This window comes from Camarhynchus parvulus, chromosome 2 (assembly GCF_901933205.1).
Source record: "Camarhynchus parvulus chromosome 2, STF_HiC, whole genome shotgun sequence".
NCBI lineage: Eukaryota > Metazoa > Chordata > Aves > Passeriformes > Thraupidae > Camarhynchus > Camarhynchus parvulus.
Genome location: NC_044572.1, coordinates 7,898,134 through 7,918,758, shown reverse-complemented (window position 1 = coordinate 7,918,758; position 20,625 = coordinate 7,898,134). Strand labels below are relative to the sequence as shown.

At 40.2% G+C, this 20,625-nt stretch overlaps 1 protein-coding gene across 4 annotated transcripts in view; it reads right to left on the bottom strand.

The window, feature by feature from the left end:
• DPP6 (dipeptidyl peptidase like 6) overlaps positions 1-20,625 on the bottom strand; it is a 562,376-nt gene that overhangs the window by 37,322 nt on the left and 504,429 nt on the right. For all 4 annotated transcript variants that reach the window (XM_030965369.1, XM_030965378.1, XM_030965353.1 and 1 more), the window contains exons 9-15: positions 16,899-17,053; positions 15,303-15,400; positions 11,322-11,445; positions 10,460-10,498; positions 3,576-3,683; positions 2,936-3,027; positions 1,261-1,308 (exon numbers count right to left, since the gene is read on the bottom strand). In XM_030965369.1, coding sequence (XP_030821229.1) covers positions 1,261-1,308; positions 2,936-3,027; positions 3,576-3,683; positions 10,460-10,498; positions 11,322-11,445; positions 15,303-15,400; positions 16,899-17,053 — 664 coding nt within the window. The remainder of the gene's footprint in view (positions 1-1,260; positions 1,309-2,935; positions 3,028-3,575; positions 3,684-10,459; positions 10,499-11,321; positions 11,446-15,302; positions 15,401-16,898; positions 17,054-20,625) is intronic.

The window sequence follows — 20,625 nt, the reverse complement described above, 5'->3', positions numbered from 1 at the left end:
TAGTATTACTGTAATGCAAATGAGTGGTTTTTGCTACCATTTCAAGAGATGAGGCTGAGCAACCTTTTTAGGATCACAGAGACTGAAATGAGTAATCATGGGCTCTTGTTTAGGCTCAGATTTTATCTCTGACTACAATTCTTATTAAATCTACTAAATCAAACACAAAAAAGGAGGGGGAAAACCCCTGAACAGGTCTTCATCTGCTCTTTCTCTGTTGTCTTTGTGGGGAGATGAGGCTGATGAGGCACCAGGGTGAGATGGATGCTGACAAGGAAGAGTGGGGAGTGCTTTCACTCATGCCAGCAGCTCTTGAACTCTGCCTGGACTCTGTTTTTAAAGTGAGGTTTTTCTTCTCATTTCAAAAGAAATGAAGGGTTAATTTAATTTTTAAAATTTTCTTCAAGAAAATAAACACTCAAAAAACTGTGGAGTGCGGTGAACAGACTTAAAGGTCTTTAAAGGAAAAAATATTCAATCACAGGTAATTTACTTTGCTCTAGGTTCCTTCCCACTGAGGAACAAAAAGATATGATGTCATGTGAGAGAAGGAAAATGTACTGACTGTCCCTTGTCCACTGTTGCCTTCACCAACTCTGCCCTTCATGGCAGATGTTGTGATGGCAGCAGGGTGACTGAGAAGAAAAACAGGACAAATGGAATAATGATTCCAAAATGTTTATTTAAAAGTTTGTGTTTCCTTCACTCTGTAATCTGCTTCCACAACATTCCACAATGGCAACACTACCAATAGCTTGCTGTAAAACCAGCTTTTTACTCATCATGTACTTAGGGACAATGCTAAAATCTTCTGGAACTGCAGAAAAAGATTTGTAAACATAAAATATTGTTAATTCTTTATTTCATGAAGAGGTGAGCTACTATGAAATTTCTCAAAACCTCTTTTGAAAAGTATAAAGGCTATAAAGTATAAAGGCTATACCATTATTTTATGTATCTCTGAATTCCTTCAAGTGCTAAGCAGTTCTACTTTGAACTGACTATCTTTTTGTGATAGTCAATCTTGATACCAATTTAAAATTTGAATTAATATGAGAAAATTGCTAAATGTAAAACATTTCCAAGTGTCAAGCATTTTGATTGCTATGGTTGCACTGTTTCTTCCAGTGGCACACTGAAAGATCTTGCAATGCCATTAAAGAAAAAAACTTAAGAAACTGCTTCTACTGCAATTGCTTATGATTTGTGTAAAACTGAAGAAATGGGAAATTCTGTATATGAAGTTAGTAAAGCACAAACCTGTATAAATGTCTTCTTCTTGGTGAATCTTCTGTGCTGTGGAAGTAGCTGGAGGGGGAAAATAAAAGTGAATTGCACCTTTAGAAGGGTGTTTAGAAGTGTCTCATGCAACATCTTCATTCATACTGCCATTTTCATGATGTTGTAAAACCAAGGGAAGTTTAAACTGAGCTAGGAAAGGATACAGAGGGACCCATCACTGAGAGGGTCAAGGAAGTAATTGCACACTGCACTGCAGTTAAAACAAGCATGGAAAACTTTGGGTCCTATACTCATCATGTCAATGGATCAAAAAAGGGTCAAGTGATTAAGTGGAAGCCATCCACCTTTTTACCTCAAGATTCATGGCTCAGAATTTCTTTTAAAGATCTTTCTTCTTTCTCTAGAGGAAGTTTTTACTTCTCTAGCCACATTTTTTCTTTGCCCAGCTAGTCAGCTAATCAGGGTTTGATGGGAAGCAGAGCCTGAAGCTGAAGAACACTTTGCTGTCCTTGTTCTGTGCTGAGCTCCTCTCTGGATAAACAACACAAGCTCTGCTGTGCACTGGCAGCTTCTGGAGGTAAAAAGGTGATGCTGCAGGAGGAGGCCAACCTCAGTCCCACCTGTGAAATCTGAATTAAACCCCCAGATGCATTTTGTGTGGATGATGCCAGAGCACAGGAGCAAATGTAGCATCCATGGGGTGAACAATGCCAGGAAGGGTTTTTCATCCCTGCTGATCTGCACTTGCCTAGGCACACATCTTGATTCTACAAATTGTGTGTGGCATTTTCTGCTTGACTGGCCAGTTAAAATACCAGTAAGACTTTGGTGCTAGTTTGCTACTTAGGCCACCCCTGGAAGTGTTCAAGGCCAGGTTTGAGGGGGAACCTGGTCCAGTGGAAAGTTGGAACAGGATGCTCTTTCTCTCCCAGCCCAAGCCATTCTGTGATTCTATATTTCTATGATTTTGTATTGTTCATAATATTGAAGTTATTGGTAATCGAGAGCATTCAAAATCTTGAGGAAGCAATGTGCTCTTAATGATCACTCAAAGTTTATTATATTCCAGAGACTATTTGCTCAACTGTTCAGTGACCTTGAGTAACTGAGAGGTGAGAACCTTGTATTCACCCAAAAGTTTTTCTGGAAAAGAATCTGTTATTTGATTCCAAAAGCTATCTAAATATTTTCTTATGTAATTTCTTGAAGTGTATTTGAAAAAGTGAATGTTTACAGAACTTATTTTTAAAGCATAAAGAGCAAGTGTGAAGAAAGGTGGGTTTGTTTTTCTTGTTTTTTTTTTTTTTTCCTAATTCTAACTAAATGCTTTTTAAATTTTTTTTCTCACTGCATTGGTATTTTTGCAGGTCAACAAAAAATTCTTTCCAAAACTGACTAAGTGGTTGATGAAAACAAGCTGCTTTCCTATAGAGGGAAATATAAGAAGTTACAGCAGGAGAAATTACTTGTCTGCACAAATATATTTAACAGTCATAGAAAGAGAGCTTTGAAATGTAAGAATGAATCAAAATAACATAAGTGTAATGGTGTGAGAGGTTAAACCAAAATGGAGACAGCTTCTCCTGCTTTCTTATGCTCACAGGTTCCAGTGCATACACAACACCTTTGTAACCAACCCAGAGCCCAGGGCTAAACAAAGGAAGTCTGATTTGTCAGGCCAAAGTTTACTTACATTTTCTGCCTCTTTTCATCATATGCCAGTATCTTTGTCACATCCCAATCTCCAGATGTAATAGCCTGTAAGTCATCATTGCTACTGTTGGGCTGTCAGAAAGAAAAGAGAAGTAGATTTCTTTATTGTTAAAACTTCTGAAAAAGGGAGATCTTCTGGCTCCATTGCCCATGAAAAATAAACCAAACATCTGCAATTTCCACCACTACACCTGCCATTTCTGTGAATCTGTAGGCACAGAAAGAAGAGAGAGTCTGAATCATCTTAACCATGACTCTACTGAAGATAATGAGGTGAATTCAGCACCAGAACAACTTCCAACCCCTTCCTCTAATGCAGGTGCCCACATGCTTCTCTTTAATCCTTTATGACAGGGTGGAGATTCACTTATCTACAGCTAAGGTGGCATCACAAAAACCAAACCAAACCAATAATAATGTTTAGGAAAGAGACAGTCCACTGACCTTTTTCTTTGGAAATTCACATTACCTTATGCCCAAATGAAGCATCATTGGAGGTTTTCTTGTATGCACAAGACTTTTTTTACATCTGCACCTCCCCATCTCATTGCTACAAGCACAGACACCACTTCTATTGCTGTCTGCCTCAGGTGAGACCCAGAGCAGCAGCAGAGAGTTACCTGTGAGGATGACATGGCAATGTGGTAGAAATGGCCACGTCCTCCCTGGGGAATGGCCCGGACGAAGAAAAACTTCCGACCGTCCCTGGAAAAAACGGGCTCTTCATTCTGTAAGAGCAGCAAAATTAAGGGGTGCATTAGTGTTAGTTGGCTGTATTTAGAATTGCTCAGCACTCCAACACCCTGTAAAATGAATTCACAGCAAATTAGAAAGTGCTCTTTGACAGGAAGCTGAGGCCAACAAAGAGCCCACTGAAAACTGGAGGAAGTTTTGAGTTTTGCTTCTTGCTCTTGGGAAAGCAGACAACTTTCAGCTGGGGGTGGACAGGCAGCAAGGAGAGTTCCTTGGCTATAAAGTCAATTCCCATTTTCAAAGCCAAAATGCACATGTGCAGCTGGCTGCTTGGGGCACTGGGAGCCTTTAGAGCTGCTGTGACAAACCCTGTTTGCCCTGCTGGAAGAACCTCTGTGTTCTTCCAGGGGAAACACAACTGAACAGCATCTAACTGCTGTCTTTTTCTACTGTCTTACAAATGCTTATCTCACTGAATTATTTATGAAGGAGAGGATCTCCTGCAGAACCCTTTGACACAGAGCTCCCAGGTGAATGTGGTGATTGACTTTTATTGGGTGACTGGAACTTCCCCCCAGAGATAGAAGAGACTCAGCAGAAGGAAAATCAAACACCACATGAGGCAAGCAAGCATCTCCTGGAAGGGAACATTCTTTTTGTGAACAAGAGCCCTGAGGCACATGAGAAGTCTCCACTACATGAAAAGGTTGAACAGCAACTTACCAGGGAAGGCAGAAAGTTGGTCCATGTGGTGGGACACAGGAGCACTGAACCAACAGGACTGGCTACATGAAGCTAACTCCAAGTCTCAATTAGTTGGGAGTGAATAATAAGCTGAACCTCTGCTGAAGCTGTCCTGTGATATCAGGATTTTCTGTGCCTGGATGGGCCCTTCCTTGGCTGGGCTTTGTGAACCTTTCTTTATCCAGGGCAATCAACAAGGGGATTGTTGCCAGCCTCTTCTGGGTCCTCTGCAGTTCAGTGTTAATCAAAGCCCTTGATATTCTGCTCGGCACATGCCAAGCACTGAACCACACTGAACCAGCAGGAATCTGATTGTACATGGAGACTTATGGCACAGCAAAGGAATAAACATTTTTATTTCCCATAAGCTAACACATTATTCTTACTCTATGTTCCTTTGCTCCTTTGTTCTTTACTGATTAATTCTTTTCTGCCATTTATCAGATTTGTCAGTGCTCTATTAGGTGTTCAAACAGTTCTTTTTGCCTTTTCTTTCCCCTGCTTAGGTTTTCAGTGTATTTTAAAATGTGCCCATTTGCAGCTTGTTGCAGCTCAATGAAATAATGGTTTCATTTATTTCTGACATTGTTCTGGAACCTGAAACACGAAACTCTATATTATTTCCAAATGTCTTTCATGACAGCAGAAACCTCACTGAATAATGCCTGTGATAGCTCAGGCAAACCTTCTGCTGGACAGGTTTTCCTTTCCTGAGGTAGGTAGCAATGAGCTCACCCTCCATTTCTGTATCTGTGCCTCCTGCATTATGTATTCCAGCAATATGTCTCTGCCAGTGAGAGCAGGCATTGTGCTGATGAGTTTGAGGTTCATTCAGAGCTACAGGGGAAGGGGGTTCATGGCACAGGAGACAGATGTGATGGGCTGATGATACAAGACAGTCTGTTTGCATGTTCCATTGCTGGAAAGGCAACACATGAATGAATGAGGCAGAACTTTGTGACAGAGATGACGACTTACCCAGGGGGTAAATGGAGAGACAGACTGAAATTCTCTTGGAATGGGATTTTATAATTTGGGGAGCTACACTGGGCATATAATTAAAGCATTCTGCATGTGATATGAACTGTCAGAACCTTTTGTCAACTGTTGTTGACTGAATCCCACAGTAATAGAACAGGACAGCCATCCTTGAAAATAATAGATCAGTTTAGTGCTAGTAAAAGACAATGCTTTTACTATGCAGCAGGTATGGAATGTTTGGAAGTTTTTGCCACAGGAAGATTATAGACACAGCTGTAATCAATAGGTGCAAAAAAAGTATTGAAAAAATCAATGTTTCATTAATAAATTTTAAAGGATATGGGTATAGTCTCAAATGTCTGTAATCTTTCTGTTGTAGATGATAGTGAAACATGAGGAAGTTATGCCACCAAATAGTTCAGGTTTATTGGAAAAGAGAAGGTAATGGGAGGCTCCTGGAGGGCTCAGAACCTCCTGGAGGGTTCAGTGCTGGAGCTCAGAGCTGCACAACTCAACTCAGTGTATCTGCAAATGGTCAGGAGGAGAAAACAAGGGGTGCCTCAGAGGCTTATCCTGAGTTAGGCAGAATCAGGATGGGTGAGGGGACAATGCTAAAAGCAGTCTGAGCTTCTGTAGATCCTAGAGAGGAGCACAAAGTCCTGGTGAGAAAAAGGTAGAGTGTATTCAGTTGTGTTTGGCGAGGGATCACTGAGAATCACTGGATCTGCAGCCACCTGAGGAAGACTCCTCTGGCAAAACAAGGGAAGACAAGGTGTGTACAGGAAGGTGGGGAGTGCACAGGTGTCTCTGACCTTGAGGATTTGCATGATCAAACACACACCAAGACAAATGTTTGAAAGAGAAATCTGATTTATGGTGAGCTGGAATTTATGAAAGATTAGTGGACACAGAAGTGCAGCTCCACCAAACCCACCCACACATTAACATGGGGCAAACAATCATCACATTTCAGCACCACCCAGCTCCAAACTGGTTTGTCTGTGCTCAGCACACTCCCAGCTCTTCTACAGGGCCTCACATGCTCTTGGACACATTTCCTCATAGAAATTAGTGGTAAATCAGATTCTTTGCATGTTGGTTTTATTGCTAACTGAGAGTTATACTTCCATAAGAATTATGATTTTCTGGTTCATCCTCGGGTTTTAAAAAGGAAGCAAATTAATCTGAATAACTGGATCCTTTCCAATTGATTCTCTGATGCATTTTCCCATCCTCAGCAGTCTCCTGCCCTCTGTCTGATCCACCTTTGCCCAGATCCCAAAATTAATGAATTTGCTGTGTTGTCAAATTACTCTTCCAATGAAATGCCCCAATACTTCCTGTGTCACAGGCCCATAGCTCTGCTAAACAGATAGATGTGACATGAATTCTTTTAATCCCTTGGTAAACACTTTGTTTAAATCCAGCAAGGAAAACACCCAATGTGCATTGACTCTAATGGGACAATGCTGACACCTCCTCTTGAGGGCACAGGGGGAAGATCTCTTTCCATCTCCTGACACACTCAGCCCCTGGGGCAATGCTGAGCTTCATCCTCATCCCTGTCCTCATCCTCTTCTGTGCCTGGGTGCACCACACCTTTGGCCAGGGCAGCTGCACCAAAATCAGGGTCAACAACTGGAGAGGATCCCATGTCTCTGGGTACAGGTCCCCTCCACTGGGTGAAGTGGGAATTCTTCATTTAAACACCAAAAACATTGTTTGCAGCCAGGAGCTGCTTTTTTCTTTCCGGTAGATGAATTTGAGTATTTGAGTTATGGAGCTTTGGGTCCTATTTCTACTGCATCCTTTGTCTTTAGGCCAAAATTAGGACAATTATGGGATACTTGCATGGCAAAAGGGCTTTATAGAATGAAAAAGTGGGTCCTGTTTGTAAATTCCTCTGAACTCTGTTTTTATTTTAAAAATCTCTTTTCATACCTCATATTAACTACATGTAAGCATCATCACTGGGTTATCATGCAGGATTAAAGCAAGGGAGTAGTAAAAGAAAAATGGTGCCAGGTTTTCATCACCTCCACCTTTTAAGAGAGTGAGTCTTTAGCATCAGACTGAGGTCATCTAAAATAATGCGCAAATAGGACTGGAAAGAAAAAGGCAACCCAAAGAAGTTGTTATCAGGGGAGGGCAGCCAGCCCATGCAGGCAGTTTTGGAGGTTATAGGTCTCTAAACAATTTTATGGTCTCCTAGTCCTGCCAATGTCAATGCCAAAGACTGCAGCCTTTGGTGGAGCTGCAATTGCACCCTGGTTTCTAATTAAATCCTTTTTTTCAGGCCACATTCACAATTAAATAAATAAAACAATTAAAATGCCAGTAAAGTTTATCATCAGCAGGTGTTCAGAAATTGCCTGTTTTCTCCCTTGCTGAATCATTGCCTGTACATGACCATCCCCAGAACTATTGGAAAAAAGCTTCTTTGCAGAAATTGAAACAAAACTGCTTACAGCCATAATTAGTGTTTCAAACAGTTTGTGTATTTAAGAAAAAGTATGAGTGAAGTTCAGTGTGACTCTTGTGATAAGAAGTGCACAAGCAAGTATATAAATAAAAGAAATATAAACTGTAGAGTCCCTGGACAGTTTTAGTGAACATGTGCCACCTCATCTGACAAAGAGTGACACTTTCTAACGCAAAAGTGTGACACAAAGAGTGACACAAAGAGTGACACATACTTTCTAACAATTCCTGTGTAAATATTCTTCATTATACTTTGAGTGGTTTATTCTATTTTTTAGCTGCACAGGGAGTGCCTGCATTATTTCTCTTTGCCTGTGTTGGAGAGAGGCTCTCCAAAGATTTTGGACTTGCATAAAATATATTCATGAACTTGAGCCCAGAAGGAAACAAGAGATTGTTTACTATGACCTTCCATACACAGGCTTTTAAATGCCACTGAGTCACCAAACTACTAAACAACAAAATTCAAATTCATGGCTTGTATGCTTTATCTCAGATCTCCCAGGATTTCAGACAGCTGAAAAAAGTCAACCCTGTCATCCTTGGAGATCACCTCATGTCCCTGGTGTCTTCTTGTCTCTTGCTCCCAGTTGGCTGTTTGTCCCTATTAAATTCCCAGGAAAAAGGTAAAACCTGTGCAAATAAACCTTTCAAACCAGGCATATGGAGAATTTTGGAGGAGTATTTTAAAGAACAAGGTAAGCAGTTGGATTCCTTGGATTCCTGCTGATCTAGAATTGGGACACTTCTCACAAGGAGGTTTTTGGGGTGGGCTGAACCCTGCCCAGGGTCCCTTGGCTGTGCGACCCCATTGCCACCACCCTGGTGCCACCAGAGGGGACAGGGCACCACCTGGCTCATTTACAAATATTAAAATGTCTCAACCAAGGAATCCTCATCCTGAGCCAAGCCACACTCCTGAGCTCCCTCAGCAGCTGCCTGATGTGCAATTCATCTCCTTCCTTCTTGAAGAGGTTAGTGGACCCAGACTAGCATTTAACATTTTCACATCATCCTCATAGTCAGGCACACATGCCATGAAAATACCTTTCCAGTTATCTAGATTAATGTGTCATAGAATAAAAGGCAAATACAGAAAAATACAATTATCCCAGTAATCATGTTCAGTCAAAACTAGAATTTTAAGTAATTTTGTTGTCAGAAATACTGGCAAAAGAGCTATATGGTTCTTCAGACTGCTACAAAAGCTTTTGAAGGATGCTATCAAATGTCTCCAAAGTCCATAGGAAATGTTATTTTGGTTTAGCACTGAGATGTCTGACTCATTTGGCTGTAATGAACATCCTTCTCTAACATTAAACTAAGAGTGTGCTCTCAAACTAAGTATATGCTTTTTGGAGATGTAGTAAAACAAAATGTATTTCCCTGGAGCAAGCCCATTAGAGACTGACAGATCATTTACTTCAGACAGGAGGATAAAGCACTGTCTTTTAATGTCTGTCCACGTGGTAGGTGACTAAATAACCACAGCAGAGTAAAAACACAAGTTCTACTATACTGTATTAATAATATAAAATGCAGATTCTACTATACTGCAGTAAATAGCAATGGAAGGATTATTTTACTGCTATTGCCTTCAAACTTATAAAATAAATAATGCCAGTTAAGGGTGTTTTTTTTTTAATATACAATATCTGGACAGTTGATTTCCCCTTGATTTGGCTTGTCTTTTAAGTTTTTGTTTCCTACTCAAGCCAATACACTCCTTATGACTGTAAAGAATATTTCAGCACCATTTTTGCTCTATATCAGCAAAAGATTATTTGAAATGCTTGGAGCACAAAGTCTATTTCCCCATAAAATAAATTTTCATGTGGATCACACACAGCCCATTGCTGCAGGACAGCCACTGGAACAGAGGAGAGCATTGTTCTTGCTGTGAACTGATGAAGTGCCATTTCTACAGGGTCTTGGCTCCTCTGAGCAGGCTGTGACAAAAATTTGAAAGGCTTTAAATCGGGACTTGGAAAAATATATTGAACAAGATATTTTGTGACATGCTGCTCCCTGTCTGGCGTTCACACAGGGCTTGAAAAACAGTTTGGTGTTGTGGCTGAATTGAGATCACAGCTTCTCTCTCCAAACCAGCTTCGTTTAATCTGAGGTCCCATCACAAACTGACTCCTGGGCAAGTGTTACATATGATATTTAATGACTCAACAGCCTATCTGCATGGTTTTGTCTCTGAATGGACAGAGATCCTCTCAACAAAATGACCAGAAAAAACAACCACAGTATTTAAACTGTCGTCATAAGTGTCAGGGCAGGGTATGAAGTGTTGCTTCTGAGGCTGATGAGTCCTATACAGATACTGCCAGTGAGTGATTTCCCACCCACATCAGCTTTTCATCTCTTTTAACTGCAAGTAAATTGCAGGCTAAGGACTATGAGACCTACCAGAGTGGATGGCACCTTTACTGAGAACTTGTTTATTACTGAGAAGCTCTTTTCTGTTATACAGATCATGCCATCTTCCAAGCAGCTCTCTCAAATCTGGAAATCAGTTTTTTTTCTCTTTGGGGAAAAACTCAGTGAAGCAATTATCCTACCAAAAACTTGACTACAAGGGGAAGATCACTCTTACCTGTCTGTGCAGCCAGGCATCGCTCTCGTCTTCGTGTTTCTAAAACACAAAAAGATCATTACTACCATACTTGTCAAATATTATATTTTGCCTATCAATGCATGAAGCTGTTGGATTGGAGCTGAAAAGTTGGTCAGAAATACAGAGAAACTGTTTAAATATGTGCTTCTGGAATGGAATCCAGTGGCTGCTTTCCTTGACTTTCCTTTCTGATGGATAAACATTCACTAGCTCAAGAAAGCATTTTACACAAACAGACAAAACAAATAAATCCACAAGACATATTATTCCCCAAAGAAATAAATCTTAAGAAATACATGGAGGCTGAAATGAAAGTTATTAAGAAAAGAACTTATCATCATGCTCTATGCACAGAATTGCAAGATCTTTTTCAAGGGATAGGTGTATTAGAACAATTTTATACAGTGGAAACACATGCCAGTTTAAATGATGGAATCTGCTGATCTTATATTAATACACTATTTGTATTAGTGTATTTATAGAAGGGATTAATTAACAATAATGAAAGTATGTGTAGATAAGCATGAGCTAGCTTTAATGCCATTAAATACATATAATGCAGCTAGAATGTTGCAAAGGTATTTAGATTGCAAATTGTTGAGGTATGCAAGCTTGTGTGTGGGTAAAGGTAATCAAGACAGGTAATCACTCTCCCTCAAACACACACAGAGTGTTCTTGGATTATTGGGTGTTAAAATTTTAAAAATTGAACATTGTTTGTATTCTGTCTGCCTAAATTAATGTGTTCCAGCTGGCTTTTCACCATGTAAAATAAGTGAAATAGTTTTTCCCTGCATGGGTTTTGGACACTGATGGCGAGTGCTCTGCAAACCCCTCCTACCTTGGTGCAGACCCCCGTGGTGGCATCACAGAGCGTCAGGATGGACACGTTCTGGGCCCTGTTCAGCCAGTTCACTGCCACCTTGGTGCTGGTGGCCCATTTCACCATGGTGATGTAGTAGTCCCTGCAAACACACACAAACCAGATCACAACACTGCCATCCTGAATTGGCACATGGCAGAGCAGCTGCTGCAGGCAAACAGGCCAGGAGAGAGCTGTGGTTTTAAAGAAAATCATGTCCTAATGTCACTAGACTGCTTTATGTATGGATTTCAACCCCTAAAAATGACATTTTTAGGGCTGAGCAGGTGTTTTATCTGCCACTTCTGGAAGTTATTTTCAAAGAAGAGACAAATACAGAGATAAAGAATCTTTCAAGCTATTCTGTCTTCCAAGAAGGATTGAACTGCCTGGAGCTACGAATTTATGCACAGGTGGAAAAGAAATTGCAAACCATTTCCATTCTGAGCTCACTAAACTGAGCTGACTCAGACCCATCACTATCAATGGCTGGGTTCTTGATGCTTATGAAAAGCTGATGGCCTCTGAGCATGCTGGCTACACACCAAAGTGTCCAGGAGTGTTGCATTAAAAGACAAATAGTAAGAAAAATAGAGTGTGGAGTGACACAGGGTTTCTGTGAAGCAGATGCAGCTGGTTGCCATAAAGACATCAGCAGAGATAGTTTGCATGAGCAAAACCACCCTCCTACACTGCCTGCAGCATCTTATTGCTGGGCATTTTCAGGTTGTGATGATACTTGGAGCAAGCCATGGGTGTGGGCTGCACAGTCCTGTAATTGATACCTTCAGGAAAAGTCCCATGCAATAGTGAGGACTGCAACCACCTGGGCTGGGCTGGAAAATGCAGGAATAAATTCACTGATGGCTGCTTTCTCAGAGCCAGGGCATGGTGCTACCACATGTCCACATCTGCAGCAATTCACGGCTCCACCACTTCATTTGTAGGGCACAACTCTGGCCGAACTGCCAAAGCTGTGATGTTATAATATACTGCTGGGCCATGTGGGCCAAGACATCCTTAAAGCATAATAAGACTTTTTACAGCATACAGTCTATAAAAAATTTATTAGTTCATTTGTTTGCTATAAAATATGTATAAGGAATTGTTGCTCTCATTGGAAATAATGCTCTGTGCCACTGGAGAGTCCTTTGTGTTCTGGCAAGAGCTCCTGCATATACTGAAGAGAAAGGGCAAAAGCACAAAGGTCTGTTTGTCTAGAAAAATAACAAGCTGGAAATTGATTTTGTACTTTTCAGTAATATTTAGTGCCTGAAATTGGCTGCAGGGAAAAGGAACAAAAAGCCTCAATGCTTGCATCCACTGCGCTTGGGGAGAAGGATATGCCCAGGTGAGACAACAGCAGTCTGAAAATTTAGAGCCTGAAATAAAATTGTAATTTTACTCTTCATCAGCAACAGTGTAGGCCCTAAGAGGAAAAAAAAACAACACAGCAAAATTAAACTGTATAGCTGTCTCTTCTTTCTCTCCAAAATGAACTGAGCAGATTCAGTCTCCCCAGAAAAAGAATGTGATTTTAGTACTTATTGCGGCTTGGAGCACTTCTTCTATAAATCCAATTTAAAGTTTCAAGGACATATATTCAATTTTTACATCCCTCTCACTATTTGAACACAGGAGCCACAGTTCTTTCTCAGGAACTTTTGATTATTATTTTAGGTGAATCATGGTCTGCCTTACCACCCTAGAGAAGGGCACGGAGTCTCAATTCCCCTCTGAACCCTCTTCCAGTTGTCAAGACCATGGATAACCCAGCCCACAGATAACTGCAGATACCTGGACAGTCATTATTCTAGTTTCTGAGTAGTGGGGAGTCTTTAATTTCATTTACTTCCCTTCACATCTCTTCAGTAGGACACCCAAGTTTTATGGTTCTCATTTTGCAGAGGAAAATGAGACAAGACTGTGTGATTCATCTCAGCTAATGTCCAACATCTGCTGCTCCTGCAGCTGCACTGGTGGAGCAGCCAGTGGAGAGAAATGGGAAATCAGTGCAATTCCCAAGCCCTCTCTGCCTGACCTGTCCCACATTTTATGTGGAGCTGATTTAGGGGAGAACTTGTTTCTTCCATAGAACAAAATCTTTACCAGCAGGTCCTTGAGCACTGCAATTACAGACATCCACAGCAGAGCAAAAGGGAAGGGACACCTTGCTTGAGCCCTGTCAGGAAGGGTGAAGCCATCCTGAGTTTTGCAATGGATTTCCACATCCCAGTAAAGACATTTTTGGTTTGGTTTGAATCATCTGAGACTGAGGTTATTGTGCAGCAGCCTTGTTCATGCCCCAGCTTTCCATGGCTGTTCCTGGAGGCAGGAATCCCAAACAGGAGGTGTGACTCTACAATATGGATATCTACAGTGTGGCCATGGTGACAAAGCCACAAACAGCACAAAGAACAGACAGGGATTTATTACAGGCCAAGGGACAGGCAGCAGCCCAGCTCATGGTCCCTGGGCACATCCAGACTGGAGTTTTCTGAGTTTTTCCATTATTTATTTGTTTCTGGCCCATGCAAGGGCCAGTGATGATTTCTGCACTTGAAGGAGATAACACAATCCCTCAGTTTGCCACCTGAGATGCAAATATGAGAAACAAGCTGGGTGGTGATTGAATTCTGAGCATCTGCAGATGGAACTCTTGAGGTCCAGTGTCCAGTGGTTTCCACCAAAATTAAAAATGCCTGTCAGGCATTAAATGTCATAGTGCTACTTTTCACCCTTAAATTTCAACCCCTTCTCTTCACTTTCTTTTTTTCACAGAAGAGCATAGCATTGGAGAAAACTTGACAAAAATGTTCAGAATGAAAGATATTTAAAAAGGACAAGTGATCAAGTGATCAATATTGTACATTTCACCCCCAAATATGTTTTCCCATCATCAGCTTTGCTTTGGTTTTTTCTTGGATTTTTTCAATTTGTTTTGTTTTCTTTTGTTTTTACTGAAAAATATCCAATTTCTGTGGAAAAATTCTGTGGAAAATTTCTTCTTTCAATTTTGAAAGGAAACAGGCTGTGGCATATGTCCCCTTTATTCTCAGCTTTATTAATTGTACTAAATCACTTTGCTCCAGAAAAGATAAAAAGAACATGAAATACCACTCTGTCCATATATCATCTGCACTGAGCACACTGAAATGCTTCAGATAGGATGTGTCTGCTGGAAGATCCTTATCACCAGCTTCCCCTGTGTTCTTGAGACTCCTTTCTGTGACTGAATGTACAGTACATCCCTCTTGCCTCTTTTAATAACATTTTATCACACTAATCTTCTCATTTCAGAAAACATATGCATAATCAAAATACACCCCTATTGCTCTGGCAGCACTACTTCTGTCATCCCTAGAGATGGCAATTGCCATGGTTTTGATGAAATATACAGGCACTAATTAATTATGATGTATTTTGCATCATTTTGCAATATTGATTGCAACTAAATAAATTATGGCCACCCATACCCATATAGAACAAATTTATGAACAACACTTGGATCCTGCAGTCAGAAATTATTGCTGTAATTAAAACCTTTCTGAGTCTCTCTGTCCGCAGAGAATGCTACCAAAAGAGAAATTATATTGTTCAGGAGCCACCATTCTCTTACTGTGATGGGGACACTGTGATTCTGAATTCCCACCTGCTGTACACAGGTCTGAAGTTGTGTTTTTGAAAGGCAAATACCCATTTGATTTGGCCACAGGTCATACATCTTTTACATAAATGTGTTTGGATTATTTCAAAGTTATTCAGTGTAAACCTGTCCTAATATAATGTTCTATAAAATGCATGTAAAAAGACAAGTAAATGGAAAAAAATAAGCAGATTTACACAAAATGAAACTTCTGGATAGCAGCAGAGAAAGGTCCAGTGTTAAAAACTGTAAAATTATCTTGAAAATAGCCCAAGGGAACTGGGGCCAGCATTGAAGGGTGAGAAAGCACCTACCTCATTCTCTGATCATCTGGGGGAGTCATTTCCAGGTCATGAGTGGGTCCATTCAGACCAATCACGTGCAAAGAAATAGTTGGATTTTCCATTCCAGCCTGGAGTTTAGGAAAGAATAAATTACCATATCATATACAACACAGAATGGTTTTGATTTATTGTATCCCCATGGATTATGAAAAACATTCCCATCGACCAGGATATGGATTGGACTGCTGTGGTCTTTCACAGGGAGACTGCAAACCTAGGGATGTGGCACAGAGGTGTGGAGAGGTTGGCAGGCACAAAAAAAGGGAAATTTTACTCAGGACCCTTCTAACCTTAGTAAAAAATCATATTTTTCATGACAACTAGAAATTTTGCTATTTCCTGCACCTTTTGACAAAAGATTGTCTAATAGCATGATGGTTGATATAGTGAAATACTGATTCATTTCATACTGTAGGAAAGGGCATCTCCTGCTGAACCATTGATTTCCACAAAACCTCCATATTTGTGGGTACCTCTCCTGCTAAATTATGCTCCAATTTGAACCAGCATGTGAGGTCTTAGGCAACCAGTGCTTAAAGCAAGAAATCCAGAAGGAATGAGTGCAGCAGACCCCCCCTGTGCTGCTTTAGAGCAGGAAATTACAGCAATACCAGCAGCAGTGAGTCTGTGCTGCTGGAGAGCTGTGCCAGTGCTGTGCACTCCCTGCAGGTCTGCAGTCAAGGGGAGATTGGCTCTTAAGTCTTTTTCTGTCTTTCAGGCACAGCAAACCTCTAAAAGCAATGTCTTCTCTGACATTAGGCTGTCCTGGATATTCTAAGGAAGCCTAAATGCTACATTTTCCTTCTATACAAAAGGGAGCCTATGTAAATACAGAATATATGTATGTATGTGTCTATCTCTATCTATCTATCTATCTATCTATCTATCTATCTATCTATCTATCTATCTATCTATCTATCTATCTATCTATCTATCTATCTATTATCTATCTATCTATCATCTATCATCTATCTACTATCATCTATCATTATCTATCTATCATTATCTATCTATTATCTATCTATCTATCTATCTATTATCTATCTATATCTATCTATCTATTATCTATATCTATCTATCCATCCATCTATCATCTATCTAATCTATCCATCTATCTAATCTATCAATAAAAAAATCTAAATATAGAAATGTATCTAAATATAGAAACATGTCTAAATATAGAAACATATCCAAACACAGAAATAAAGGAATTCCAAGCCCTCAGACACCAACAACCCCATCCTGGAGACAAACCCACAGATAACATCCAACTTCCACCCGTTCCAGCATGGAAGCACAATTGCTTTAGTGTGTGTAAAAAGCAAGGATTTTTAAATTTTATTTTCATTGTCTGTAGAGTTACTAATTCCCACAGAACCAGAAAAGTGCAATTTTAGAAATGCAGCTAAAGAATGTGCTAAATGCACATTTACTGAGGAACAGCTGATCTGTTTATTTTCATTGCTTATGAGCGTGCATTATTAGTCTCCTGTCTGAGCCTTCTGGAAATAAGCAATTATTTATTTCTGATAGAGCAGCAGGAAATATATTTTTATTTTCCCTTACCTTTGGATAATGGTAAGTTTTAACAGTAGGGTAAAGGATGCCTGTATATATTGGGATCTCCATGGTGGGGACTCTTGAGGCATTAATTGTTGCATATGCCAACCTGGTGCCATCAGGAGACCACCAATGAGCAATGTGAGTCTTCAAGATCTCCTCTAATTAAAAAAAAAAGAGAGAGAGAACAGAAAAGAAAAGGCTATTAGAGGTAAATTATCAGTTAGCAATAAATGAAAGAGTGTAGATATGAAAATCCCAGTCTAATCACAGCACAGGGAGGATGCCACAGGAATATCAATCAAAAATACTCATCAAATTATGCCATATACACAAATGAGCACAATTGATAACAATTACTCTGTATTTATAGGTTATTAGGCTTAATTACCTTTGCTGAAGAAACATCAAATTATTCGTATTAGTACACACACTCATGACAGCATAAAAGGCACTGCTGCTCCTGCCATGTGTCCTGCACATCATTAGGGTTCACAACATCAGACTAGACACATATCAATCAATTTAAACAGTGCTTATACAAGTGCTTCAGCAACAACTTAAATATTCCTAAGTTCTGTTGCCAGTTGGGAATAAACAAATATAGAAATTTTCTGCAATTTATGAAAGGCTGGAACTCCAAAACAAGGTACCAGGCCATAGAGTCTGTGCCTTGGATACCATCTTGACTTTTATTCCTATTTCTTTTTTAAATCACTTTTGCAAGGCATAAGCAGCCAGAATTAGAGACTGACCCTTTATACCACTGAAATTCAGGATATTTGAGATTTCAGTGATATAATTACCAATGAAAAGGTGCTCAGAAAAATGCCAATGCAAACATGTCAGAGTTCAAGTATGTAAGGAGAAAACAATATTGCCATCATGTGAAATTATTTTTAAGACTGGCACAAGCCTAGTTCTTATTAAATTCAAATTCAAATTTAAGTAGCTGCTTATTTCTAATACTTTTCATGTAATTGAATGTCCTTCATTGTAAAGATGAGTTCATCTTACAGATCTGCAGAAAAGCTGTAACATTCACTCTTGGTCCAAAGTGTCTCCAGTTACTGACATTTGGAAGACATTAACTTGGCTTTTTAAACCTCCCATTTTGTGAAAGACAATAATGTAATACATTTTCATTAAGAGGCTTAATATCATGTGAGTCATTCCTATTTAAAGCACCAGAAGAGCTTGCATATGCTGTACAGATTGATGGGCAGGAAGATGGGTCCCGTTACTTTAATGTGAGAATAAAAATTAGAGAGGCTACAGAGTGTTTCACCATGAAGTCCTGATGCACAGCTCCAAGCAGCTCCAATGTCTGCTGCCGTCACTGGTTATTGGAAAAAGGGATGTGGATTTTCTGAGTTCAGACCCACCAGGTTTGTACAGCACCCTCTGATGACCCCCCAGTCACACCAGGACATCCCTCTGGTCTGAAGAGTAAAAACTCACCAGACACTGTTCAATTAAAAAAAAATTGGATGAGCAATCCTTGGAGAACAGACAATTATATCCATCACAGGGTAAATAAACACTTTGTTCATTAAGACATGCATATGGCTTGGAATAAAACTCAAGGTAACATCAGAAAGGGTGCAAGGGAAAATTCATCCAGGATGCATATGGTTTTCAGAAATAACAAATTAATTAATCAATTCTTAATGGCAGCATGGAAGTGGGGTTTTTGAAAGATATTTAGGAAGTTACAAATGTTTCATGGGAAAGCACATCTGGCAAATTTGCTTTGCTGCATTGTCCCACCTGTTATATGTACATTTAAAAGATTCTGCTTTTGACTTTTATATTGGTTGCCCATTAAAGAGATAATGAAGAGCATAAAGGAAAAGGAGTAAAGACGGATGGCACATGAATCATTGACATTTTAACATTAATTAGGAGTGACTTTATTCAGCAAACATTTTCTCCAGGATCTCAGACTTAATGAAGCAGTTCTGCTGAAGGTCACATACCCAGGAAGGTTTTAGTGCAGGTTTTGTGGTCCTCTGTTAATGAGATTTAATTGAGTGAACCTTTGCCTTGAAACAAAGCCAGGACCTTGCTGTTATTGGAGAGATCAGTTGGTTTTAGCAAACCAGCGAACATTCTCATGGACTACAGAATGAATTACTACCAGAAAGTTCTTTCAGCTGAAAGAAAAAATTCTTTGCAATTTGCTCTTGTAGACAGTTTATTCATTGTGTTTGCATTTAGCACATGCTCTGAAAATCAGCTTCATTCAAAACTGCTGAGTTTAGTGTGTTCAAATCCTGCCTCATGTGTGAAAAAACAGATTCTCCTTGTACACCAAAGCCCCTCTACATATTTGGATCATGACCTCCTGACTAAGAGCATGAAGTGATAATTGACCAAAACTTTTGCCTTCTTCCCCAGAGCTTGCAGTCACTGAGTGCCTCATGATGTCAGGATGCTGTGAGCAAGCTGCTGAGATTCCTCACACTCAGATCCTGCTGGCTTTTTGCTCTTTCTTTCTTCACAGTTTTGCCTGCCAGCCCCAACAGGACATGCAAGCTTGAAAAATAGTGAGAATAAAGTTCTCACTGAACTGCCTTAGCTGAACAAGGGCTGTTCAGACCTGCTGGCTGGCTTCAAGCACAGGGTTTGAGACAAGTTATTCCATCTCAGCACATTTAGTAATAAATCACTCTGAAAGAGCTGGATGACCCTGCTCTTGAGTAGTGACTCTTCAGTGGGGACATGTATTAGCCAGTGATGTGTTTGTACTCAGGGAATATTACAGGATGTGTATTTTAATCCTATTTTCTAGTTGAGTATGGCCCAATTGAATCATCATTTCATAACTGTGTGAAACAAAGAGTCTTCCTAATTACCAGACCCTCAGGAAGAGAATTTGAAGTCCTAGGTAAGAGTATATTCAGTGACAACTGGGTGTATATCCCTCTTAGAGACTTCAATATGATTGGAGGAGAAAAGCAGCTGGAGGAAATACCAGAGGTGTGATGAGAGGAATGCTCCCTCATCAGGGTACCTGTTGCTGATTCCCTGGCTTCTGGGACTCTGGCTGGGCCCTCCCAGGGGGCTCCTCTGTCAGGGGAGAACCTCCTGGAGTGGTCTTGTGTCAGGAAAGAGACACACAGACTTTTTTGGTCTTCAGGTTCTCGTTTATTGTTATTTTATCTAGAGTTTTGCACGCTGTCCACACAAGGCTCAGCACACTGGAAAAGCACCACAAAAATGGCCAACAATCTCTTGTTCCAAGGTCTTTTAAAGGTAAATTAAGAACTGACACCTATCTTATTTCCCTTTTTTTAACCCAATAACACATCCCTAAAAGCCTGCAATGTGAACTTTTCCACCCAATTACAAAATGCCACCCAAACCCAAGAAGAAGAAGGAAGAAGAAGCATGAAGAAGAAGCCCAGGACAACACTCTGGGCTCTCCATCTTGCTTCCATCCACAACATACTAAAAATCCCAAAACCTCAATTTCCCACCTATGTGATACACCTACACTACTCTGTACAATCTTCTTCACACCCTAGTGGATTCTGGTCTATTCAGGAGTTTAGGGAACTTTCTCCATGAATGAGGGTCAAAGTCAGTGCTCCCCTGGGGGTCAGGGCGCCCCAGAGCAGACAGAGAAATATTCCCAGTGCGCTGGGTTTCCACACTGCCTGAGCTGAATTCAAAGTTGCTGCATTTGTGCATTTTGTGGGTGGCTCTCTTTGGGATCAAGACCTGAGCA